General features: G+C 40.0%; 1 protein-coding gene across 1 annotated transcript; it reads left to right on the top strand.

Moving 5' to 3' along the window:
* Positions 1–1341: 1341 nt before the first annotated feature.
* ZFAND4 (zinc finger AN1-type containing 4) lies at positions 1342–21647 on the top strand. Its single transcript, XM_058810972.1, has 11 exons — positions 1342–1472; positions 2134–2436; positions 9532–9607; positions 9709–9776; positions 10317–10503; positions 11186–11193; positions 13673–13851; positions 14666–15844; positions 16461–16515; positions 18777–18891; positions 20787–21647. Exons 2-11 carry the CDS (start codon positions 2253–2255, stop codon positions 20920–20922), a joined length of 2187 nt encoding a protein of 728 aa, XP_058666955.1. The 5' UTR covers positions 1342–1472; positions 2134–2252; the 3' UTR covers positions 20923–21647.
* The last annotated feature ends 5079 nt before the right edge of the window (positions 21648–26726 follow it).

Below are 26726 nucleotides of genomic sequence, written 5' to 3'. Positions count from 1 at the left end.
ACTTTCATGTGAAAGCTCAGCAGAGAAAAGCTCTTCATAGTGCAAGTTTCTATGATGTAGATCAGAACCTTTGTTCCCACCTAGTCTTTCTAAACTGGCAGACGGAGAGTGTTTGTGCCTTTCCTTGTATCTCTTCACATATTAAAATGAGGTCTAGGCACTTCACTTCTGGGAGGGCGTGGTCTGAGAGGTGATAATTTTGAACTGGGTTTTGGCTAGACGGTTTGGTTTTGGGTTGTGTTGGTTTTCTGGTGATTTGGGGGTTTTTTGTATGTTGCTTTTCAAGTTTGGTTTTTGGCTTTTTAGTCAAACTTGATAAACCACAGCTGCATATTTCTGGAAGGGCAGAGCTGAAGGCTCAGTATTACAGCACCCAGAAGCTCTGACAGGTTCCCATACCTGCTACATGCTTCTCAAAAGTCCTCATTTTAACTGGGCCTGAAACCGAACAGTGAGTCAGGGTAGGTCTTGCATATTTTAAAACCTAAATGGAAAGTAAAGTGGTTAATGAAATTAGCACCTGCTAATAGGATGAGCTTGTTTTCTCTAGCCTGTGATCATCCACGGGCCCGCTGCTTCTGGAGCTTGGCCTGGCCCGCCTCACGCTGAACTGGGAGCGCAGTGGAGCGCTGCCCTTCAGTGAAGGTGCCTCAGAGCAGTGCCTGGCCCTGCCAGGGGCAGTGTTCGTGTCCTGGCCGGGAGCAGCGGGGCGGCTGCCCGGGCTGGGAGTCGGCCCCGTCCCTGCCGCCCGGGGCCAGCGCTGCGCTCCGACACAGCGGCAATGGCTGCGAGCCGCTCGGCCGGAGCGCAAGGGCTCGCTGCTGCCGCTGCGGCTCGGCCCTGAGCCGAGGCCGCCAGAGACACCTTAGCCTTGACCTGCCCGGGCCGCGTCCCGGCGCCGCCGCACTCCGTGTCCCAGAGGGCAGCGCGGCCCCCGCCGCTATCACGTGTCCACCGGTAGCGCTGGGGGCGTTGCACAGACTCACGGAGCGGTTTGGGGCGGAAGGGACCTGAAGGCCCATCCCGTTCGCCCCGGCCCTGAGCAGGGACACCTCCCACCGGAGCGGGCTGCCCGAGCCCCCGTCCAGCCTGGCCTTTCACACTGCCGGCGATGGGGAAGCGGATCCGGGTCCTTCCCTGCGCACGCGCTGCCGCCCCGCGTCTTAACGACCACAACAAGCGGCCCGGCGGGCGCCCGCCCCTGAGGCGCCGCGAGCCCCGCCCCCTGCGGGCGCTGATTGGCCGAGGTTCGTGAGAGCGGCCGTCCCATTGGTCCGCGGGAGGAGCTGTCACAGGGCGGGGCGGCGCGGAGGCTGCCGGGCGGCTCCTCCCAGTCGTGCCCCCGGCGGCTCCGGCTGCGCTCCCGGACCGAGCGTCCCGCCGGGCCCGGCCGGCTCCGGCAGCTGCGGCGGGCGGGGCGGCGCGGGGGGAGAGGAACCGCGTCTCCCCCCGAGCGGGCCCGGCGGTGGCAGGTGAGGTGAGACCCACCTTCGCTCGGCGGGTTCCGGGCCCTCTGGAGCGCCGCCGCTGCGGGGACCCTGCGGCGGCAGCGGCGGGCAGGGGGCCGTGCTCGAAGCGCCCCGGGCCCGGCCCCACCGGCGGGGCGCGCGTCCCGGGAGGAAGCGGGGCCGGGGCAGCGGTGGCGGGGCCCGCGGCCAGCCCGGCGTGCGAGGCCGCCCCGAGGCGCGGCGGGGGCTCGGCAGCTGCTCGCCGTCCTTTGTTCGCCGGTGCTCCGCTCGGCTGCCGGGGCCCGGCCGTGCTCCGCTGCGGCGATGGACGCCGCTGGCCAACTGCCTTTCCTGAGGCCGGAGCAGTCCCTGTTCGTACGCCTTGCTGGAGTTCTACTCGAGCTCTGACACTGCGGAGGGCTCAGCTCTTATCAGGAGGCATTGGGCGTCTGGTTGTCACGTCGCTTGTGGAAACAAAAATAACAAAGGTAGTGGGTTGCGTCTGGAATGCTGACTGGAACTAGAGCCCTAAAACTACAATGTTGGTAATATAATTTGAGGTTATCTTGCCCTGCCTAGGTAATAACTCCATGTTTCTTAACGTCCATTTTAGACAAAGTGAATTTAAATTATCTTTAGCAGTTACGTTTAGATGTTGTCAGAACTATATTTGTTTGCTTTATAGGTGAAAAATCCTAAAGATGAACAGCAATGCACTACACGTGTCTTCAAAGCTGCCTTGGCTAGAAGTGGAATGTAGTTTCCTGACAGATCTTCTTACAAGGAAGTTGTAAATCCGTTCTAATGGCCAACAAGAAAGAGCCTCCTTTTTTTAATAAAGATAATATGGGACCATTTCACTACAAACTTCCTTTCTATGAAACTATGGAGCTCTTCATTGAAACGCTTACAGGAACCTGCTTTGAACTGCGAGTTTCCCCCTTTGAAACAGTTATTTCTGTGAAAGCTAAAATTCAAAGACTGGAAGGTACTATTCTCTCTTATTTCAGTGTAAACTTTATCACTTTAGAAAAAGTCCTGTTTTAAAAAGCATAATTGCTGAAATCAAACCAGAAAACTTAAATGTCATGTTTAGCAATATGTATGAAAACTAGGTGCTTAGGTTTAATTGAAGTTGAGTTGTTTTTCTGTTCTTTCTGTTTGCTATAAGTTCATGGCTTAGGCTTCACTGCAGTTGGTATGTATGCGGTGGGCTGGTTGGGGTTTTTTTTGTGTACGATTATTAAGGTAAATGGTAAAAAGTCTGTGGATTCTCTGACCCAGGTTGTTTGTTAACTAGGAAGGTTATGATTTGAGCCATGCAATATATGTATATTGTAACTGAGCATACTTTAGATTTGCTGCTCTGTTTGTTGCTGGTCAGGTTAGTCAGTTTATGGTTTTTTTATGATACTGCAGTCACAAGAGCAACTGCAGTGCAGGCAATTCCCAAAGGCAGCTTTAAGTTACTTATTTGAATTTTGTTTAGGTGAGTGATCTTTTGCTGGTAGACATCTGGCTGAGCAATGCTTTGTCTTAAAGTGATGAACTTGACACGTTTCGCAAAGTGAAAATCTCCTTTAAGTCATGAGGCCAGTCCTGATGCTTATGCAAGAAGAATAAGTGTAGGTTACCTCTCTTACCTCTTTTCCTCTATGGTGAGGATGACCTTGCATGAGAGAATGTGATTTGAAATATTTATGTGTTCATACTCTTAAGTGTTGCATCCTCTTATCTTCTTTTTCACTTTGGAAGGGTTAAAGAACTGTACAGCTGTAGAAGCTGAGAGTATCAGAGTTGCTAATTTTAAGAAAAGGGATCCTCTCCTTCCCTAGTCCAGCTGTGTGTGTTTTTCATCCTTCTGTCTGTGTGGAACCCATCCTCTGGGAGATGTAATATAATACTGTTGACTGGAATCTAAGATAACTCTCCTCCTCTTATGGAAATCTGCTCTGGTGGATGGAAAAAACCCCAGACAGCTGGCACAAGTGTTAAAACACACAAGCATTGCAACAACAGAGGAGACTGTTTACTGGTAGGATGCACTGTGCAGTGACTGGATCTTACATCTGTGGAGGTGCAGCAGTGCAGCTCTGGGGGTGGTCTTTTGTTTGCTGTGGACAAAGCTGTAATTAATCACAAGTCAGAGAATGTGTCAAGATGTTCCTGGAGGCTCGAGGTGAAACAAGAAAAGGAAAGGGTTTTTCCTGCCTGTAATTGAATAGAGGTGCAGGAGACGTGGGCAGAACGCTGACTAGCAGTGAATTAATAGGTAGCATAGGCAGTAGAGAACAGAAGAAGGCAGGCTGTCTGGGCAGGATCAGTGGTGCTTTAAGAGATCACTGGGATATGTGAGGAAGAGAGATTTGAATTCCTTGCAGTCCAAAATGTGAGACTGTGATAGCCATATTCAGTTGTACCTACAGCTTACAAAAGTATCCTCATTTCTTAATAGAAGAACAGCTCAGTAATGAAGTTATAATCATGCTTATCTGGAATTTCGTTTGCATGTTGTAGTTCATAGGATGGTAAAGTAATTATGGTTTGACTGCCTGCTGTATAGAATTAAAAGTAAGTAAATTCCATTAAACATGGAAGATGTGTTCACTGGTGCTTATCGTTGAATTGTCAGCAGTCAGTTGAAATACTTTGATACTTCATAGTAGAGTTAAAATATTTTTAACTCTACTGATTAACGATTTGTGGAAGGCAGAATGAAAACAAATTGATCAGTTACATCTGGACAAAACAGATACACAAATGACAAATTAATTTTATGTTGCATTTGGGGTTGCTATTGCATGTAAAATAATAATTAACAATTTTTCAGTGACAAAGTTCCTATTATAGTGCACAAGTTCAAGCAGTAAATCACCCAGATGGAGCAAAAATTCAAAAGTAATTTTGTTGTCGTTTAGCATGGGAAGGAGAAAGCTTATATCTGTTCCTGTTTCTGCTGCTGGTTTTCACTTTTTATTATTGTATTGTCTCACCTTTCATGGGATGTGAATCTCTCATATTTAAGCTGCACTTCTGGTTGGAGAATGCCTTCTACAGTGCTGAAAGACTGCATGAGGTCCCTAGTTACGCATATTTTCTACATTTGGATGTTGGATATGATAGTATATAAGCTAGGGGAAAAAAAAGACATTTTGAAAAAATGAGCTGAAACCTGAAAGCTCCAAGAAAAAAAATCTTGAATTGTGTCAGAAGTTAACAAATTGTTGAAATATTACCAATGCCTCTAATTGTAAGAGGCTAATAATAAAATTAAAGCAAGACAAAATTATCTTTGCCAACAGCTAGAAAATCAGTAGATGTAGACTGTCTTCACTGTAATAAAAAAAGCATAATATGGATGGCATGTTAGGAATTTTGTCTGCTTCAGATACTGTTTGTCATTCTTGATGCCTGCTAGTGATCTGATATGGAAAGGCTTTGTTTAGACAGCTGTACTAGACATTGGTACCTTACTAAGAAAGAGCTCCATGTTTTCAATGGTTTTAGTCAGTAAAGAATATACATAAAACTTAACGGGTTCTAACACATCTGAAATTTCAGTGCAAGTCTTCTACTCATAAATTGAAGTTCTAGCATATCTGATGTGTGTGATGTGTGATTATAGCATATCTGAGTGTTATTGCATATCAGATCCAGGTGTTTGTCCTCAGATATGTCCTGTGTGAAGTAAGCAGGAGATTTGTTATAGTGCTGGCTTTGGAGCCCGGGGTAAATCACTCCTAGTCTCAGATTCACTGACTGAGCCCTTTAAAAAGGTTCACCTGAGAAGAAATAGCTCCCCTTGTCTCTGCTGGTGGCATAAAAGCTGGAATACACTCCCAGTGCTGCTAGCAGTGCTACCTACTCCATCAGTTTTACTTGTTAATCAGTGTTGATGGACATGGAGAGGATGGTAGCTGACTTTCAAGGTGGCATGAAAGACTGAGCTTTAACATGGGTACTTCTTGAAAAAATCAGTGTTTCGTTGAAAGAGGAAGTAATGGGGCTTTTAAACTGAGTTCCCTTTGCTTTCTCCATTGCACAAGTCCTTGTGGCTGCTGGGCTGGGCAGAGTTTAGTATTCATTTGGAAACACGGTTATTACAGTGTTTTGTAGACAGAGCATTCAGGTGGCATATTTGTAGTCATGGTTAATTAATCTGTTAAAGAATCATAGATAATACCTGTAAGCATGTTTATTGGGAAAGATAGGATTGAGTCTCAAGGGAGGAGGTGGACTTTGGATTTGGTAATGGCAGTGGTGGTATTATTGTTATTAGCTTGCAGGAATTTTAATTCTTTGGTATGGAGTATTAAGGCATTCATTTATGTAGTTAGCTTTAAAATAAAAAACAACTTGATCATGGTTTGTTAGGTGAGTACTTGCAACTGAATTTTATGAATTTTATGGTCTATGTACATTGAAACATTGACCTTGTTAGATGAAAATTTAGATGGTCTCTTTTTCTTATATTATTGTAAAGGGGAAAAAGAGAACGAGCTTTCAGAGCACACCTTGATTTCAGTGTTCAGTAGGTGTTCCCTTGTGTTCAGCAGGGAATGATGAACAGATGCAGCAGTAATTTGGTTGTTTATGTGTGTACTCAGTTCATCGTGTCAGTTGTTATTTTTCTTTGGTCTTTTTGCTGTCATTATTTTGCTGCCTGTGTACAGCAGCTTCGCGTTAAAAAAAAGGAGCTAGAAGAATGTCAAGCAGACTTCATATGGATGTTGTAATTTCTTTCAATATTCTGTGAATTCAGAGTATGTCATAATGACATTTGTCACTGTTTGCATTAGAGAAAATAGCTGTGCTTCTGCCAGGACTGGAGTAAGTGGATTGCACAAGTGTCATGAATTTTTAACGGAACCAATCCTGCTTTTGTCTGTTTGTTACTTTTCCCCTACATCTTCTCTTTGCTTTATGATTTGCCTGTTTACTGTGCTGATAGAGAAGTTCATGAAGCATTTTTAAGCTTGTACCTTGTCTGAGCTGGGGAAACATTTCTGTGAGTGCAAGACTGCTCATAGCAAATGGCTGCCCAGAGCAGCACCTGGAAGCTGTAAAGTAAGGTCACCATTGTCAGGAAATTTTGTTGGCCTGAATTCAGTTACTGGTGATTTGCTGTCTTTAGTCTGTTCTTAGTCCCTTTGACAAAGAGTAGGTCAGACTGACTCTGTTTATGCTGCCATAGTTACTGTCATTCAAGTTAATGCTGGGGGATGTAACAATTAGGAAAATGGTCTTGCCACTGTAAGTTGTGGGCTTTTGCACCTCTTACTAATGTAGCCAGTTTGTGGGGGAAATAAGACTGTCAGCCCAGCCTCTCTGTAAACAGAGGCTTCATCAATTTCAGCATTGAATGAAAGATAAGTGCAGTTTGAATTTTTACAGTGAAATATATGTGGCATTTTTAAACATAGGAACTTTATACCCACAGCATAAAATCAAGGGTTTTTTTCTGAAATCTACAGGGATTCTTTTTCCTGTGTCAGACTTGACAATATCAGTTTCTGTGGTGAACCTACTTAGAATGCCAAAAAGAAGAGTAAGGGAGGGAAGCTTAAGGCTGTATGTGATATGCTGATTCAGAGACAGGATAGGGTAGCTGCTTCTCTCCTCTCCTTCCCCTGTGTTAGTAGGTCACATTGTCAGTGCACCTGCAGCCATTTCAGTAGGTAGTCTGCAGACTCTTCTGTCTCCTGTAGCATCAGCTGGCCAGCTCATTTCCATTTGGGCATTGAGATGTAGCTTATTGCCATGCTTACCTCTCAGTATGATTTGGGGCAGGCCAGTGATACCATCATGTGCTGCTTAGGGAGAGGGTATAGTGGATGGGTATCTCACAGTTCTCATTATTGTTGGCAGTTGTACATGATGATCTCATGTGCAAATGCCTCCTCAAGAAATCTTACTATGATCCAGAAAAGGGTGATGAATATTTTTCTGCCTCTGAAGCTATAAAGCACATACTATTTCCTCAGTGTATAAATACAGAATTCTAAGAAAGCAATATAAAAGGGAATAAGTAATAAAGATGTGTCTGTTTCCAATTACAGCAGAGTATCCTCTTTTCATCTGTTCATTTCATCAAAAATACATTGTCATTGTTGAATGAGCAAAACCATGTTTCACTCCAGTACTGCCAGCTGCAAGCCAGCCTTTTTAACAAATGCTCTCTCAGTTTATCAGAGTAATTGGAAATTGCTCCTTGGAGACTGCTGAAACCATAACAAATGCAGACAGTAATCAGATTGTTTGTAATCAGAAGAGAGCAGAACAACACAAAAAACTTTAATGGAGACTCACTGGCTATTGCCAGCTTGTTCTTTTGCTTACACTGCTGACTTGAAACATAACCAATAACCAGCTACTAAATAGCCAGCAGTGTAGTAGCAATTATGTTTGTCTACTGTATGAGCATTCTCCTTGCAAATGTTCTGTGGACTTCAGAGGGTATAAGATTCCTGTTAAATGCAGTCAGGGGGAGTAAAGTTGTCTTGGTTGGTCAGAACAGGGAAGATCTGGATATGAGCTGTGGTGAGAAGAGGAAATTGTCATCTTCTGTAAAGCCTAAAGAAAAACAATGACAGTTCCTCCAAAGTGCACTCCCCCTTCTGCACTGGGGTGTCTCCTACTTGTCTGTTAATTGTGCTTGGACTTTGATCCCCTCTTCTTCCTTGCCATTGATGGCTATTGGGAGCTTTGTGCCCTTCCTCTGCCTAGCAAGGGACTACTTTTCTGATCCCTGCCACAGCTTGCTGAGCATTCTCACAGGCCTTCAAAAGCTTAGATGTTTTTGGGAACTACCTGAAGGACTCTGATCTTTGTGTTCCCTTCCTGCCAGATGTATTTAGGGAAGTCTTACTGTGTAGCACTGCCACTTGCATTTCCTTTTAGTATCTGAACATGAAATGAATAAAAATATAGGATAGGATTATTTTAATGTAACCTTTAGGAAAATACATTTATAGATTTTGTTTCTTAGTATGAAAAATAGTGTTTAGGACTTCTTGAAAAAGTAGTTCTTGATCTTTATAGATATAGATTTTAATTAATATTTGTCATGAATATACAGTGACATCTTAATTACTTGGGTTTCACTAGACAAATTAAGCAACTTCCTTGTGATGCTGGATGCTGACTTTTTTTTGGTGGTCTGAGATGTCCCATCCTTTTGTAACTGTGTTCATTTTTATTCTATGCAAAATTTGGAACATGGATGTAAAAATGTGAAGACCTCAAGTTGTACCAGCTTTTGCTTATTATCTTTAATGTGTATTACATCTGTATCTAACTGAATTGACTATGCAGGCAAAAATTGTGTAGAATTTGAATTCTATTTGTATAGAACACAGATTTTTAATAAGAACAAATATTCAGTGTGCTTACTTTCTTTTAACAAAAATAGCCAGATCATCCCAGAATTTGAGTTGAAAGTGAGTATTACTGGATATTAGTAATAACATTCTGATGGCTTGAAAAAACACCCAGAACAAAACAAAAGTGTTTGTAAGATGAAGTTTAATTAACTGCTGTGGTACTAAACTGTACATGCCAACTTTGAGGTCCCAAACCAAGCAGGGATAAGAACAGATTTGCACTTCCTACCAGTGTAATAGAGCTGGCACCAGTCACCTTAATGTGATTATGTCTGTACTGTGAGTAATACAGAATACCAGTCTGTGATTAAATTATTCAGCAGTTTTGTAGGTAGAGTTTTATCCTGTTTTTTCCATCAGTAGACATAAAGTTCTGAAGTTCAGATAACAGGAAAAAACCTTCCTTATCTGATGACTGAAAAAAGCAGGTGTTCAGTAAGCCTGAAGCAGTTGAACACTTCTACACACTGTGCTAAGCCAAAAGGTTGAACTTTGTGTGTGAGCTAAAGCCTTCTGAAAATCTTCGGTTTTAATAACTGTATGGAGGTTGGATGTCATGGCTGAAGACTGCTCAAGTGCCTGTCCTTGTCCTGCTTCTTCTCTTCTTTCTCCTGTAATCCAGTTTCAATCAGCCCCACACTCTTCAAAACTCCACAGAAGTCTTCTTGCTAAGACTTAAGTCATTTGTTTCCTTTGTTTAGGTATTCCTGTCTCTCAGCAGCACTTAATTTGGAACAATATGGAACTAAAGGATGACTATTGTTTGGATGATTATAAGTAAGTATAGAAGAAAATTGTGTTTCTAATTAATGTTTCTAAATAATTGTTAGCATGAACAACAGCAAATGCTATAAAAATTTATTTGTTTTAATTTATAGCATTTCAGAAGGCTGCACTGTGAAGTTGGTTCTGGCTATGCGAGGTGGACCTGTTAACACCAGAAGAGGTAGGTGTTAAGGAAGTTAAAGATAGTGGTTTTCATGCAATGTGTCATAACTGTAAAGAGCTTAGGTAAGCATTCTCTTAGGTGAGCATTTTGGACAATGAGACTTCAGTTCCAGATCGAAAAATACTTAACAAAAATGGGGGGATTTATTTTGCCATCTTCTCTTAGAATATCAAGTTCACTTTGTTTACTCTTAAATTAAGTATATTTGTATGTACAAAATTGTCAAGTCATAAAATCAGCAATTCTTCACTTGAAGAAAAAATTATCCTGCAATGTCATTATACAAATATTTTTTAAAATATGGTCATAAGAATTAGGCTTTGCTACAGTCAGATGATAGACTTGGTTACGTGGGCCATCTGTATAGGAGTGAAAATGAAGAAATTCCCTTGATAATTTTCTTGGGAAAAATTAGGAAAAAACCCAGCCTATCATCTAGGTTGGGAATTCCTATTATAAACTGAGCTGAGCACTCAGAGGTGATGAAAAGAACAACAATAATACTTTGGGTTCATTTTGGGTTTTTTATGTCCTTAGTTCCTGTGAAAGATCCTATCAGGGAAATGGCTGAATACATGGATCCTGCTAGAGACAAGGTCTGGGAGAAAGGGCCGCCCAACAAACAAGTCACCTTCCTCGTGTATCGCGAAGGAGATCGCTTGAATTTCTTCCGTGTGGTTGACCGGGGCGATGGCACTTTAACACCACTGTCTGAATCTTTGAGGTAAAGTTCATTTTAATCTTTGTATTATTCTTCAAGAGTGGATTGCTGTGTAATTTTCAGCTGTATTTGTTGGTTTTATCAGAAGAGTATCTGGCATACTGAAAGGATTATTCCCTAAGGGCTATTAAATTGTTGTAACTGTCTGAGAGCACAGTAGTGCTTTGTGGTCAGTGGTTGTGCTGATGGTTCTCTTATCACTGTGTGCATTAATATAGTGAGATAAAACTTACTTCATACTTCAGGCAATTCTCAACATTCCAGCCCTTTCTGAAAAGGAACATGTTGCAGGAGAGTCAAATCAATATTTTATTAGATATTAAAAACTTCCATTAAGCACTTTCTCTAACATCTTAATGCATTTGTTTAGTTTTTTAAACATTTCCCCGTTTGCATAACAATTTTTTTTTCCTATGAGTGTGACTTGAGTAAATGATTAGTCAGGAAAATAGTATTTACCAATACAGCCAGATTTTGGATGTAATTAGGCCTCAGGTTAGCTACTGTTGAGGTGCCAAGCTTGTGTCAATTGCTGTCAGAATCCAGTGATCTTATCATCAGAAGGACATGTGTATCACTTTACCTACTACGTTATAATTGTAGTAGACAGCTGGGTAGTCTTTTTCCTAAAACTATCAAAATGGATACCTTTTAAAAATTATTGCATTCTATTTGTATACTGCAGCTTTTTGGGTAGGTACTTTTATCCACTCAAGAACTTAACATTTGTACAGCTGTGAGGAAAGGAGTCCCTTTTCTGGAAACTAGCTGTGTTTTCTGCAAGGCTAAGGCTCAAGCTTCTTTAAGTGACTATTCTTGTTTCTGTACGCAAAGGGAAAGCAAGAGCTTTGTGCTGGGATTTTATTTTTTGTGTTCAGAGTGATACTACTCTTAAAGATTTTTATAAGACATCTATACTTAAAAACTACCAATGGAAAAAAATACCAAAGCTGAATTCCCACATTCAGTCAAATACATTGGGTTTAAGAAATGAGCTGATTCTGGTCAAGTGAACCAGTTGGGTTGGAAGCCACCTGAGTTGAAAACATTCAGCTTGAGTTGTTTCTGTTTTTCTGTGCTTGCTATGGGAGTTCACTTATTAGCTTTTCTAGTAAGGCAGATAGTAATTTGGAGGGGAAGGAAATCCTAATTCTTGAGTTGGTTACCATGGCTGGGTGAGACTGTGGGAAATGGAAAAGTAGCAAAGGGAAGAGAGAATGGAAGCAAATCAGACCTTTTTGTTTGATCTTTATAGACTAAAGCTGTGGGTCACTCTGAATACTACTGAACACTGCTAGTTTTCCATGCTGACAGGTGTGTTCATATGTGTGGCTATATTGGTGACTAAGCATTTTGAAGCACGTGTTTATCATCCTTTCTCACATTGCTGATACCTGGAGCAGAATTCGACTGAAATTTAGAAATGAGAAGTTGGTTTTGGTCTTGGTTTTTACAGTTCTCCAGATAATTTTATTTTATCTGTGCTTGAGTTACTGGGTCAAACTTAACAAAAGTATAAATGCATACAGTGACCATTGTCACTGGGTTAGAAGCGCATTGAAGCATTGGTGGAGGACTGGTGCCAAAAGGGTTTCAGCAAGCTAATAATTTTTGACACATGCATTTTATTTTGTCACTCTTTTTTTTTTTTTTTGGTGTGTGTTTTTGGCCCCTGTTTGTCAGAAAGTGGAACAAAAAGATAACAATGATTTTTGCATTAAAAAAATCAAAACCCAACCAAACATGAGACATACTGCTTTGCTTTCTGTCCTTACCTAGCAGGAAGGGACGTTCAACCAATTATTTTGACTTGGTGGTGTAAACCTTTGTGAAAATAAAATTTTGAAATTACTTTTTAGTGTTGGGTTTTTACCAGGAGAAATATGTATATGTAATAGATATGCTAACTGTTCCTATTTAGAATTGCTCTGGTTTTGGTAAGAAATGTCTGGTCTATTTTGCTGATTCTTGGTTTGAATTTGCTGCTTTCTTGCTCTTCACACCATCTCCCAGTGTCTCACTGTCTCTCCATTCCAAAATGCCTTTGGAATTTTGTTACATTTTAGGAACTGGATTTGGAGAGTCAGTGCAAAAAATGCTGGCTTTAAAGCCAGCAGAATATTTCTAAGGATCAGGTAAGATGCCAGCTCTAATTAGTGATATTTTCTTTTTCCACATGACTTTTAGTTCTTCCTTGATCTCTTTTGGAGAGTAGAAACTTAAGCTAAATCTACTAAGACATATGTATGAATACAGGGGAATTAGGGGAATTGCCTGATTGTCATGATTTCTAGGTGCTGACAATGTAATGGAAGAACTATAACACTCTTTGAAATGTACTGCCTACAGTGTTGAAAACGCATCAGTTTGTACTGAATTGGACAGTCCTAATGGTTCTTTCATTTCACTGTCATATGTTGAATGTGTTACTGATCAATGCTTCGTTGCTTCATAGGAAAAACAATTAGAAACAATTAGATGCTGATTTTTTAACCTTGAGGTTTAGCATTCTGTTAGAATGCGGAATGGAAGAAGGAAATATCATGCTGTAAACTTCCCGTGATTACTGACTTAAAATATTTTGTCTTGGGACTAGCAATTCTAATCTATTTATTTTTTTTTTTCCAAATGTGAGACTCTTTGGAATCTTTGGGAACCTAAACTGATCTTTTTTTTCTTTTTTTTTCTTTTTTTTTTTTTTTATTTTGAAAAGGAGAAATAGAATATCACATCCACATGGGTGAGCCCTCCATTTCCATTTATGGTGAGAACACCCCTCAGGATGGATAGAAATTTGGACTTTTCCTTCCATGCCAGTGTCTGGTTAATTGGAAAACTGATCAGCTTGTTGTCTGAGTCACACACTTAACAGCTTTGGCCATATCTTCAGGAGACATTTGTGGAACTGGATATCCCCTCTGTGGGGAAAATATATAGTGAGTGTGAACCAACTGTATATGCTATAACAACTTCCCAGAAGCGTGGCTGTGTACAGATTTCAGCGACATGTCAGCGACTTTGCCCTAATAAGGGATGCTTATGTGGAGAAATGGATTTGAAATATCTTTGCATACAGTTTTACATAATGTTTTGTCAACAGATCAACTACGGATATGACTTCCTAGTTGTGAGAATACTCTACATTGAAAATGTAATTAAATTACTTCATTAGAGGGTGAATACAAACTTTCTTTTATTTTCAGCGGTGGTTCAGTTTATAATTTATATGCTGATGATGAAGATGAGACAGAGGCATCACCTTCTGGCCAACAGATTATTGAGAATTCAATTACTATGAACAAAATGAAACTGCTCAAGGCAAAGATGGAGAACATGAATCTGAGCAAAAAGGTGAAATTGTGATTTCAATTTTTCTGTCATAAAATGGAGTGGGCTTTCCTTGTGCTGCCTTTTCTAAAAACTAGACCAGATACTCTGCCATACTGAGAAGTCAAGTTATCATGGGTAGATGATTTCTCAGCTATTGTTTATGTAAATACTGTTGTGTAAACATTTTGCTGAGGGGCATTGGCATTCCTTGAACCTACCTGCCTTCATTCAAAGAATTGATTACTAGTCCTGAATTTATTTGCAAGGGTAGATTTTTTGGGTTGGGGTGGGTTTTGTGGGTTTTTTTCTTCCAATACTTTAAGTAGCATTGTTTTGCAGTACTGCTCTGGTAAAAGTCAATATTTCTCTTAAAATGAAATTTCATTAGATATACTCTAACTGAAAAGCCTATAAAGTGAAATATGGGAATGATATTATCTTGAAAATAAAACATTAAACCGGTGCTCACATGTGACTAGGTTACCTAGATGTGAAATGAAGAGATTATACTTCCTTACATTTTTTGTTCTGTTTGAGACCTGAAGCTCCTCTGGATAACTTTGATGGCTTTCTGGTTTCCTTTTTCTGTTTCTCTGATATATCACCTATTCAATGAAAATATTTCCTGATTATAATCTTTTATTTTATTACTCAGATGTTGGGGTGAAGTCTTGAATGGCTAGTAACATATGAGGGAGTAGAAAGAATGGCTTACAGTGTCTGAATTCCTCAGAATATATTTTCAGTCAGGTCTTTTCAGTGCAACTGGAATTCAAATACTAATTGTTGCTTTGTCTGTGATTTTTGATTTTGCTTGGGCTTTTTTTTTTAATAGCCTAAGAAAACTGTCAAGGTGAAGCCTCGGCCTCCCATGACTCCTCGACCATCGAGTGGCTCGGTGGCTGCTGCCCGTCACCGCTTCCTCAGAGTGCTGCCCCACATCGGACAGTCGTGCCTACCTCCTCCCGGGCATTTGCATCAGTCAGAGTCTCCCCAAAATGCACTTTCAGCACTGGCTACCTTGGCCACTGCTGGTAGAACAATGCCAGCCACTGCTAATCACTTCCTTAAGGAAGATGACACTTGGCAGAGCAGCTCTTGGTCTCAGCCAGTCAATAGCATCAGGTTACCACCGAAAATATCTCGTGTTGAACTAGAAAATGCAAAGCTACCTACAAATAGTATTCTGACTCCTGTTTCATCCCTCCCTGCAAATTCAGAAAAAGCACCTGAAAATCCAACCTCAGCGAGTGAGGGGGATGCTGTTTTGTTTCCAAACCTAACAAACGTGGAACTATATGGAAAAGAAGAACATCTACCTGAACCAGATGGTTATGCTTTTTTAACAGAAGGAAATACTGCTGAACAGTGTAGTGAGATATATGACATAGGAAAGGTGAACCCAGAGCTTGAACTGCCTGATGGGGACAAAGATTCTAAGGTTGTAGAGCAGCATAGCAAACCTCTTGGCAAAGTGCTGAGCACTGCAGCAGTGGAGACTGGTCTTCTCAGTACTCGTGAATTAGGTCCTCAGAAGAATCTGCTGTTGTCTCCCCTGCGGTATTCAGCGCAAGTGGCACATCACAGTGCCCTGAAGCCACAAGCGCAGCCCAGGTGCTTTGAGGCTGGTAACTTGAGATCTGCAGCCTCCCCAAATGTGCTTCGATCGTTGGAAGTACATAGTATAGCAGACTCCTCTTTTCCTAGGACCACTAGATTTTGTAGTGTGAAAGTAGAGTCACTTGGCAAAAGACCTGATGGAATTTCTAAAGCAGAGACTAGGGACATCACAGATGTGGCTAGCAAGGCACCCAAAGAACCTGCGAGTTCTGTAAGTAACTTAGGATTTCTGGCTTCGCTGGCCCGAAGCACAAACAGGGAAAGTTTACAGAGTTCCTGTGGGACCGACGGCTTTCGGACTTCTGGTATTGCACTACCTGCAAGCCTGCAGCATTTTCAGGAAGAAAGCTTTAGGAAAACTGCTCCTCCAAATGAAGCTGCTGAATATATTCTAGTGAGTATGCACATGTCCAAAGAAATCAAAGTTTACCTGTTTTTTTGTGATACTGATGTTACAAAACTACTGTATGTGTGTTTGTGTCTTGTCAGGAGAGGCAGATGGATTGTAGGAGGTGTATTTAAATCTCTGAGTGTCCTAAACTGTTTTCTGAATGGCTTATGGTATCTAAACAGCCTGTTTGTCTAAACAGGTCCTAGAACTAATTTTTCATTAAGATTAAAGTGGTTATTCAGTTCACAACTGAAATTATGAGTTACTGTACTGATAGATTTATGAGTGTGTGTGTTAGAAGCATCATCTGGCTTCTGCTGCTCACTAATTGTCATTTATTCCAAAGTGTGCCCAGTGACTGGCACCATACGTGCCATTCTGCTCTCTAATGTACTTTGTTGTTTCGGTGTATTTTGGAGTGTGGGGATGGTTATTAAATAGCCATTGATTGTAAGGCTTTATGTTACAGAGTTGTACCTATGTGTACAGAAGTTGTCTTGGACTCTATGTGGGCACATTGATAAAACACTGATATCAAATAAGCTGATAACAGACTACCTACTTTGCCATTTAATTTCCATGTCCTAGTAATTTCCTTGTGGACATTTTTTTTTTTTAGTCTGCGCATGGGCTTGGAATGAATGGAAATATGGCAGCTGTAGGGAAAAGAGTAGGTAAGTAACGTATAATAATTAAAAATGACTCTTTAATTTTTCCTGGTACATCACACACATAGAGGACAAAAATATTTTATCTTTGTAAGGCATTTGGGTTCTGGAGTCCTTGCTGTATTATGCTTCTATAGTTTGGTTAGTCTTTTAATATTTTAAGCACTTCTTAAACAAGCAGATGGGGTCCAGATCTTAGATGGACCATAACTACAATTCTTCCTTTTTAATACTTAGTGAATCCTGCACATCATCTGTAGATCTAAATGGGAGCTTCTGTGCTGAAGTTTCCAAATTATCAGTTCTCTGAATACTTCTGAGTCTGTTAAAATCAGAGCCAAATTTATCAGTAGCATTGTCTTTAGTACAAAAAAAGTGGGGAGGAAGCAATAAGGGCATGGATGCTGCAGAACACTGATACAGTGCAGAAATTTTACTGGTTTTTGTGCTTGTCATTCTTTCCACCCTAGCCTTGGTAACTGTGGAGTGCTTAATGCTTGACATCTACTGAAAAAGAATGTGTTATGCATAGATATTAACTGCTTGTGTGATTAATTCTACTGGGAGAAAAGGAATTGTCTAAATGCTTTAAAAGCTCTTAAGACAATGAGCTAAGAATTTTCAGCACATTTAATTTTTCTTCTATGTATCCTTGACTTGCAGTTAGCAATTTTTTTTTCTTTCTGTATGATCTTAGGAAGAGGTAGGCATGTATTGCACATCCAGGTGTAGAAAATGAGCTAGACAGTAGCTGTTCAAATAGCATCTGCAACAGAAAAAATTATGTAATTGTAATGTTGGAGCAAAAGCTGCTAACAGAGTAGGTTGTGCTGTTGTTTCGCAGCTGTGGGTGCAGCTTGGACTTGGCAGTCAGTTAGTAAACAGGTCTGTCCTTTTGCTCCAGAGGTGCTACCCTGAGAGCCTTGTCTGCATATGGGGAAGCCTGCTAATACCTGAGTCACTTTGGATAGGACTGTGAAGAAGACACTCCTCTGGTCAATCTTGTGTTGAACAAAAGTGTATTTTCCAAAAGATGCCAGATATGAGTTAGTGTGGTCATATCATGCCGGCTCTTGAGAGAGATGTGGTAATGATCTGTTAGAACTGGCCAAAGAACAGATCACTTTTCACTGCAGTTGCTATAGGGATGTAAGTGTGAAGACAGGTGTATTGTTTTTCCTGTCCAAGTAGGTCCACAGGGCCAGCTGTCCTCAAGCTCTGTCTCTTTCAGAAACTGGGCTAGCCAATGCTTCTGAAATTGTGTGCTTTTAGATGAAGAAATTGTTAGCGTGGACAAATGTTGCCTGGAAATTTCAGTGCTAAATAGGAATGGGGTGGGAGTGGTTGGTAGTGATGGCTGTCATGTGTAGTTACTGCCTGGGGCTGCTATTGAGTGTAGTCTGCTGCATTTCAGCTAAGAAATGACTGTTGGGATTAAAGCTGTGCTGGACAAAAAATACTTGAGAATTCATGAGATAACTTTCTGGGAACATCTTGCCAATAGAGCAGTAGAAACACTGAAAGAATTTTTGAGAGGCTGCATCACTCACTTTACTGATCCAGATGTGGGAAATATGCTTACGCAAGTTGTGGAGAATGAACTTAATTCCACAGAAAGAAGGGAGGAGAATAAGAAAGGAGAAGCCTTTTCTTTACATGATCTCCAGTTAATAAAACAGCCAAGAATTACATGGCAAAAAGTAAAGTAAATTTTTTAAGTGTAGAAATTTTACAAACATCTGCAAAGTGTCTAATGTAACCATATGGCTAAGTAGAGGCCTGTAGTCTAATACTATACTTTTCTTGCAATTATGGAGTACCGGCAAGATTTTAAAATGTTGCAGTACTTATTTGGCAAATTAGTATACTGAATATATTGGATGCTAGGTACTGGAGTGCCCCGTTGATTCTTTGTAAAGCCATTGTGCACAGTGCTTTCCCAGTGACACTCTGTTCATTTTACACCTGGGAAGACCATTAAAAGATGTGTTTCTTGATTTGTTCTGTAACTTCTTGCTTATGTGAACTTTTAATTCTTGTTCAGAATAACAGTTCTGCACATTGTGATGCCTCTTCCAGGGTTGGCTTGAAGTGTGTTTCCTGTTTTGGCTTTCAGGGTTTATTTTTCTCCTCTCCTTTTAGACTTTGGGTTTCCCACCTGAAGTATCCTAAGAAATGCAAAATAAATTTTCATTTCAAAAGATAACATTTAACTAGTTTGTGAATAAGTTAAAATGTCTTTGCTGTCTTTCTACTTCTGAAAGCAGGTGAAGCAACCCATCTTCCACCTGTGAATGGCTTAATTCAAGCAAAAAAGAAAATTTCAAAGCACTGCTTTCTTTGTGGCAAGAAAACTGGATTGGCAACCAGCTATGAGTGCAGGTAGGCTGAGTATATAACCAGCTGTTACTTAAAATTGATAGCTGAGTTAACCAAGAAGTTTTCTTTCCTGCATTGTATTCCTTAAGCATAGCAAATCAAAAAGCGACCTTCAAAAAAGTTGCAATTCTCAGTTCAGCAAAACTGCAGGAATTAGAAGTCAGGAATGTTGCCCCTCTTCTGCTCTTGAGGTGTATGTTCTTCCAGGAAGGTCAAGAAATAGAAGGTAATAGAATGGAAGATAGCAGGAAATTAATTAGATAACAAAAACAATGACACCTTTACTGGTTGGAGAAGAACTTGTTACAGATACACATTTGCAAAGTTTCTCATCAATAATGACACCTTTAACAACTTGAGGAAAAAGCAGGTTTGGTATAGTTTCTCAGAAATGCCCCTCTGATTTCTCCCTATTGCAGCACATCTTCACGGTTTGTGAATTTATACGAATTTGTATTCAACAGATTTTTGATGTGTGCTCTGCTTTTTGCAAGACTTCAGTTACCTTTGAGCATTTAGAGCATCTCAAGCACAGAACACCAGAATGCTGGTCCCCCAAATATTTACTTCTAGATGACACTGTGAGAACTGGTGCTTGGTTGTAGTCTTGGGAAACTATTAAAAAAAGAACAAAAAATCCCCAGACGAGGAAAACTAACCTCCAAACTGACAAAAAACAACAACAAAAACCACAGGGAAAAAAACAAATCTCTCTGTTAATCTTAGTTTTCAAAGTATTTTTTGCCCACAAGGTATTTTTTTCTTAGTACTCTTTCCTATGGGCTAGTCAGTGTTGGGAACTGCTGCCCTGTGTGGGCTGCATTTGGAGTTGATCTTGGTTCATGCCAACAACAGCAAAATGAAAAAGAACTTCTGCCACTGGGGAATCGTATAGAGAGTTTCAGGGTGAGGAATTGTCTCCTTACTGACTCTTCAATCTCTGATTTTGAAACAGTTTTGTACACTGCTCACTTTCCTGATGAGCAAATAGCTGCAACCTCTTCTAAAAGTAACTAAGCAGCTTGCTTAAGGTTAAAAATGAAGGGGGTAATGGCTCATCTCCAAGAATAGCATTTATTTTGGTTTCAAAAGGAGCAATCATAGAACCTTTTACTAGAAAGCAGGGTAAACCAAATAAAGAATACAGTCATATGAGAAAAGTTGTGACTATGGGATCAAGAACCAGAGGAAAGCAAATTTATTTCCAGGCACACAAAGCGTCAGGAACAGGCTTTTCTCCTGGTAAGACTCTTAGCTGGAGAACTGTCAAGTTTAAAGCAAAAATCCTGATCTTAACTCATCAGAATTGCAACTGATACTGGGTAGATGAACCCTATTAAAGTCCTCCAGGAAGTTATGTTCCCTGTAGTTTGTCTGATGCCTTAACAGCTGACTAAATCTGTATTTATTAATCTTAAACGGCTAATTTGAGTTTATGCCAGACAGAATTGAGCTGAAAACATCTGTTTTGATTGTCTGAGTGATGCAGCAGTTTTGAATTGAAATGCATTATATGGATTTCACCTGAGGGAATAACTGTCTGTGGTTTTGTCCTCTGAATTCTACCAAATAATATTGTGTGAGGTCCTTAAAAAAGAAAGAAAGTAAAACAAAGCTCATTATTCTTAAATTATAAGTGTATTTGACTCCTTACCAGCTGGTTCCTGGAGCACTGATCCTGCTTAGCTTCCCAGCTGAAGAGAATGTTGGGTCAAAACTAAAACATTGTGTGAAAAATGTCCTTCTGTGTACCCCACCAGTTAATGTTACCAGTCAAGGATGGTAACAATTCAGACAGCTCTGTCATCTAAGACATGATTAACCAAAATGGCTCCCAGCATGTCAGAGTATTAAAAGCTTCTAAAAGCTTGTAACTTGTGATATTCTTGATTCTTCAGATGTGGAAACAACTTCTGTGCAACACACCGCTATGCAGAGACTCACACTTGCACCTATGACTACAAGAGTGCAGGACGGAGGTATTTACAGGAGACCAACCCCATCATTAGTGCACCAAAGCTTCCCAAAATTTGACGTGGTTGTGCTGCATGTGGCCGCTCTGCTGTTGAGGAATTGTACTGAATTGAGAGAAGCACTTGCTTAAACTGCATCATTTTGCCATGCTCCGTATTTAAAGATTTGCCAAGTAACAAAAGCACATGAGGATGCATCGAAGAATAATGTGAACACTACTGCAGTTAAAACTTTTCTTCTTGAGTGAATGAAAGGTTAAAAATTAGTTTCTGAAAACTTACACTATGATTTAACTGTTACTGCACGTGTTGTGTTTCATATTTGGAAAAGCTATTTCACTAGACAAGTCTTTAAAGATGCACTTTACTAACTTTACTGTATAACCAGAGTTGAGGGGGTGTTGTAATGAGGGTGTCACGTAATGTCTTCTGTACTCTTGTTTTTGTCCATTGTGTGGTATCTTCTAAGTTATTTCACTAGAAAGATCCTCCTCCCTCCCCTTTCTTCAAACAGCCTGTTTTGAGATTTTAAGGGGATAGTGTGTTCCACCCCTCTGTTTCATTCTGATTGATATTCGTACATTGTGTGTCCATTCTGAAAATTACATATCATCTTAATCACATTTTCTTAAAATAATGCTGTTTATATGACAAGTTTGTTTTTAAATAGAAGGTTCCCTGTTTGTTGCCATTAAATATAAGAAACAACTTATTTTAACTTTTTTTGTAATCCTAGATTTTTTTAAGACTTCACAACTTGCTTTGTTAAGATGTTGAATGCTGTTACTGGAAGAAATTCTAATAAATATTAAATTTTATTCTTGTTTATGCTGTCATAAATGGAAAAAATAACTTCCCTCTTACAGTGTGTTCCTAAATTAAAAGCTGGGTTCTGTTGGGAGGGTATATTTATTTTCTTTTTTAGTGTGACCAACACTGTGTGCTTTAAATAAACCTCCTGAAGTCTTACAGGTGTACCAGCAAAGACTAAAGGGATGCACAACAAAGGGCTTGTATTAACCTTTCTCCCCTCCAGCTGATAGAGTATACCAGCAGTTCAGTAAATGCATGAGACAGTTCTAGAGATTATGTAGCTTCTGCAGAAACTGCTTTTGGAGGAATATACCTACTGAAATACTTTCTTCTTTCATCCCCTTAATGCTTGTGAAATATTTTTATAAGCATAAGTTGCATTAAGTGTTCCAGTATAAAAATATTTATAAAAATCCTATGACAAACCACCAAAACAAAAGAAATACCCCCCATTTTATCTAGGTAGTCAAATGTCATTGTCCCTGTCTTGTCAAAGTCCTCAGCTACTTAGTTGGTATTAAAATGATCTGTGCTGCATTCCATTCAAAGGGTAGCAGCTTTAGAAGAATGATAGTCAAAAGGTGGACAAAAAAAGAAGAAAGATGACCACTGAAAGAGGGAGAAGTAACTTGTAGAATCTGATCTTTGGAGGAAATCCATTTTGTGTAGCCCACTTCATACTTCTTAAACCTGAAGTTTTCAGAGTGATGAGCTTGGAAAAAAATGTTCACAATCATTCTTCTGGGTATTGATAAGATAAAAATATCATTCTGTGTTTGTGACTTCTGTGCTTGTTATAACTGGAGGAAGTTCCCCTGATAGCACCATCGTGTTGTTACTGAGCCATGCTGTGTACCATGAACTGCCTGCACTTTTTTCATCTCCAGCAAGGGACAGTGTTTGATGCCAAAAGAAGAGAATAAGGAACATGACAAATGCACAAGTGTTTTCACAACAATGACAGCAACATTCTCGAGACAGAGATATTGCACTTCTTGTAGGTACAGTATAGATTTGGTAAGAAGTGGAATTAAACTTTGGTCTGTGATCACTTAATCTGATTTTGCATAAGTATAATTGTCAGGAAATTGTTTTGCAGTATATTGGAATAGCCATACTCAAGTTTTAGTACAACTACACAACAAATGTGTGGTTGGAAGTCACATCTCAATTTTGACTCTCCTTTTCTGCACATGTGTAATGAAGTGCACATCAATGCTTTTTGAGAATATGCAATGCACTAATAGTCTAATTTCCCTGTGTATAGCTTCTCATCATTTTTATTATATCTCATTTTAATTATACTTAATACAAATACTTCTTGTTCAGAACTCTACTGGTTTTGTTCCCATGAAGTGTTACAGGCATTAATTTCCAACCAGTAGTACAGCCACAAGAGAACTTTAATTTGAAATTAACTGTTTCAGTCATTAATTGAAATAGATTATTGGCTTTTGCCAAGTCCTGTGTTAGTTTCTGCTATGGATTAATTACTGTTTACTGTGTAAACTTACCTAAATGGTTTGGGGTTTGAGTATTGGTGTACCATGCTGCTGTGCATCTGCTGAACACAAATGTTTAGCTTTTCTGTGTTCATGTAATTAGATTATTGTATTATAAAGAGTTTACATAGTGGAAGTTGAACAGTTACTTTGGTGTGTGCTCTTCTATACCTTTCTGCCAATTTTTTTTTGCTTGTTTCTTTTATGTGTGAGGCAAAACTAGGCTGGTCTCTTGTTGAATGCTCTCCAGGATTCTGGTGTCAAATTGATAGGCACCACAGAGGTGTCAGAAATTATTTTGGAAATAGTTCCTTTCTCTGGAATCTCTAGAAGCCCATGGTGATAAAAACCTGTCTGCTTACAATTTCTGTCTATTCACTTTGCAGTCCCCTGGGATGTAATTGCAGTGATGCCTTCTGCTCACAGTCTTCAGTTGTAGACAAGGCCAGAATTGTTAATTCATATTACAAAATTTTTTTTGCATACAATGAATTATGCACTTTGTTTCTTTTCAAGTCCTTCCAGCTTTCATAATGGGGCACCATCTTTTGGGTGTGAATTGTGGCTTTGGCATTGCTTCTGCCCATAAGGAGTTGCTTCCACCTGCAGCTTTTGTGTTGGGTCATGTTTTTCCAATCTTTATGTAAATCAGGTTCATCTTGAGATGCATTTGACAGTTTTTCTGGTATCTACATTAGCACTGAGCCGCAGCTGCTTACATGAGAACATTTATGGAGCTGAGAACCACATCTGGAAGAGAATCCACTCGTTCGTGCATAACTCCTCCTACACAGGGACGTTGAGGCAGATTTTGCTGGATTTCTCTTGCGTTCGTTTTGTGTGTGAAGCTGCAAAGAAGCAACACCAGAGGGCAGCAGAGGCATTTAAAAATGCCAAAAAGTTTTGGGTTTGTCCAATAACGAGAAATAAAGTGTGTTTAGTTGTTTATGACCCTTACTCAGCCCGCTCTGAATAGATCTGAGGAGGTCAGCAATAGCATACATTCCTTTTCCTAATTCCAAAGGTTTTTTTAAAAAATCTGAATGGAAGAGTACCTCAAAAACTTGTTTCTATGCTGGGTTTCATGCTGCAATTGATTAGGTAATGTTAATGTATTGAAGACTAGACAACCTTCCTCCCTTCCCACTCACCCTGCAAGAGTGGATTTCAGAGGTGTCTGTTAGCCAAGCCTGTTGGATGGTATGTTTAGCTAGGTTTACCAGATATGTCTGGTAAAAATACTGCATGTCCCTATAATTTCTTACTTTAAAAAGACAAGTGTTGCTGTTTTTGTTCTTATGGGTTCAGAATGAGAATATCAAAGCATAAATTCAGTGGTGTGTGAGGAAGGTATGCCAGTAACTGCTCAAGTGACCACTCTTTACTGTCTTGCCTAGCCTTGCAATTCAAAAAGCTTTACAGTGGCAGAAATTTATTTCTAAACCACACTTTAAGGCTGTTTCAATCCTTTTTAATCCAATCTTCAGAAAGACTGATTACCATGTACCATATATATAGGAAGTACATATATATACCTCAATAAGAATTACATTCTAATCACATCTGGATGGTGAATTATTGCTGAAATTAGGTGTTCTGCCCAGTACCAGAAATTCAAAACAGTACCTAATCACAAAAATGGTATTATTTACATGCTATGTGATTAAGAGTGTTAATGAGCAGGAAATGAAAACACTGAAGTTTTCTAAAAGGAAAAATTGGGGGGTTCAAAATGCCCTCTCTTATTTCTCTCTTTGTGAGGAGTTTTTTTAGCAAATGCATATGATTTTTAAAAAGTGAATAATTTTTTATCTCTCCCTTCTATTCATAAACTTTATTTTGCTTGAATCTTGTACTTAAGTGCTGGAACCATTGCCCATAATGGGCCTTGTTTACTAAAAGCCTGCACTGGCTGATGCCAAGTTACAACACAGATATATAATGAAATACCTTTGGTTTTATATGTGGTCTTGAGACTGAGAGTTGAGTGACAGTTTCTTCTTAGCATCTCCTGTCTTGCCAGCAATCACAGATAGTTTGTTTTGGGGAGACATAGGACTCATCAAAATAGACTGGATTAGCCTGAGATCATCCAGCCCCCCATCTGTCTCTGGGAATAGGAGGTAACAGGCACTTCAGAAGGTGCAAAAATTCCCTAACCAAGTATTCAGGAACAGGACACTGGATCCTATGCTAATGACAAGTCTGAATAGTGAAGAACTTCCTATCTCAGTGTGATATTAATTTGGAGGTCCATAAAGATCTAAAACTATTTTTGAATCTTGATAGATTCATACTTTCACTTATTTATATAGGTGATGTGAAAGGAATTTTCTTTCACTGCAGTTTTGAATTTCCTATTGTTTTTAAATTGAAATTCATTTGGTCCAGTGTTATGAGAAAGAGAGAACGGTGACTCCTGAATATTCAGTATGTTCTGTCTTTGAATCACATCCCCTCTTACTCATCTTTTTTATGGTAGCAATTCACTGTCTTTACTATTTCAGAGTCTTAATTATGCTTGCTGTCCTCCAAATCTCCTCTAATTTTGCATTATACTTTGTCATCTACAGTTCTCTGGTTCCCATTTTCCTGTATTGTGTGTTCAGCTATAAGCTACTCAAGGCACTGTTACAAAGGAAGCCTCTAAAATTGTGATTAAAACAATATCAGGTGAAATATGCCCAGGGTTCTTCCAAGGAGGTCCCATAGAAATGCTTAGGATTATTAATCTCCATCTAGTCTGGACAGGATGCAAACAGCATTTGTATGAGGAGGAGGGCAGGAAAGCACTGTGGGGGGAACATGTGGCTGAGTTCAGCACAAAAGCTGTGCTGCTGAGGGAGATGCTGTGTGGGGACTGTTAGACTGAACCACACTGCCTATTTTTATACCTGCACCACATCTGCATGTCGGTGGCATGCAATCTGTTAATTGCAGCAGGGAGAGCCAGAGCTGAGTATTGGCTGCTAAGAGGTATACTTGGAAAATGGCATTCCTCCTCTGCATATTTGAGATAAATGACTTTCTATACATTCCTTAATGGTCCGAGTAACAAATGTGAAAGTGAAGCAAACTGGCCAGATCCTTTTTCCAAATTCTTGTCAGTAGAGGAGAAAGCTTTGTTTTTTCTGTCTTTTTCAAAGCAGGGGAAGAACATGGTGAGCCCTAGACCAAGTTGCAGTACCACCTGACTTCTGGAGAAGCATGACTTGTCCCTGAACTTCACTTTTTTTCTAGTAAAGCATATCCAGTCTGGAATAAGCATTAAAATGACTGGGATACAAAGAAAGGGCCAATGTACCTTCTGCTCTTTTTTTATTTGGATACTAAATGACAATGACTTGCAGGGCTATAAGCTTGAATTGAGTGTGACACCTTAACATTATGAATTGGATTTCTCTCAAGCCAGTTCACCCATACCCAGATGACTAGTTTTACCTAGACAAATCACTTCAAAAGGTCAGTTTGTTGTTTTTGCCAGCTTTTAGTTTTGAGGCTCAGAAAGCTTCTACAGAGAACAGTGGTTTTGAGGCCTGGGTTAGGCTTT

Source organism: Ammospiza caudacuta, chromosome 9, assembly GCF_027887145.1.
Source record: "Ammospiza caudacuta isolate bAmmCau1 chromosome 9, bAmmCau1.pri, whole genome shotgun sequence".
NCBI classification, from domain to species: Eukaryota; Metazoa; Chordata; class Aves; order Passeriformes; family Passerellidae; genus Ammospiza; species Ammospiza caudacuta.
This window is presented reverse-complemented; position numbering and strand designations above follow the sequence as displayed.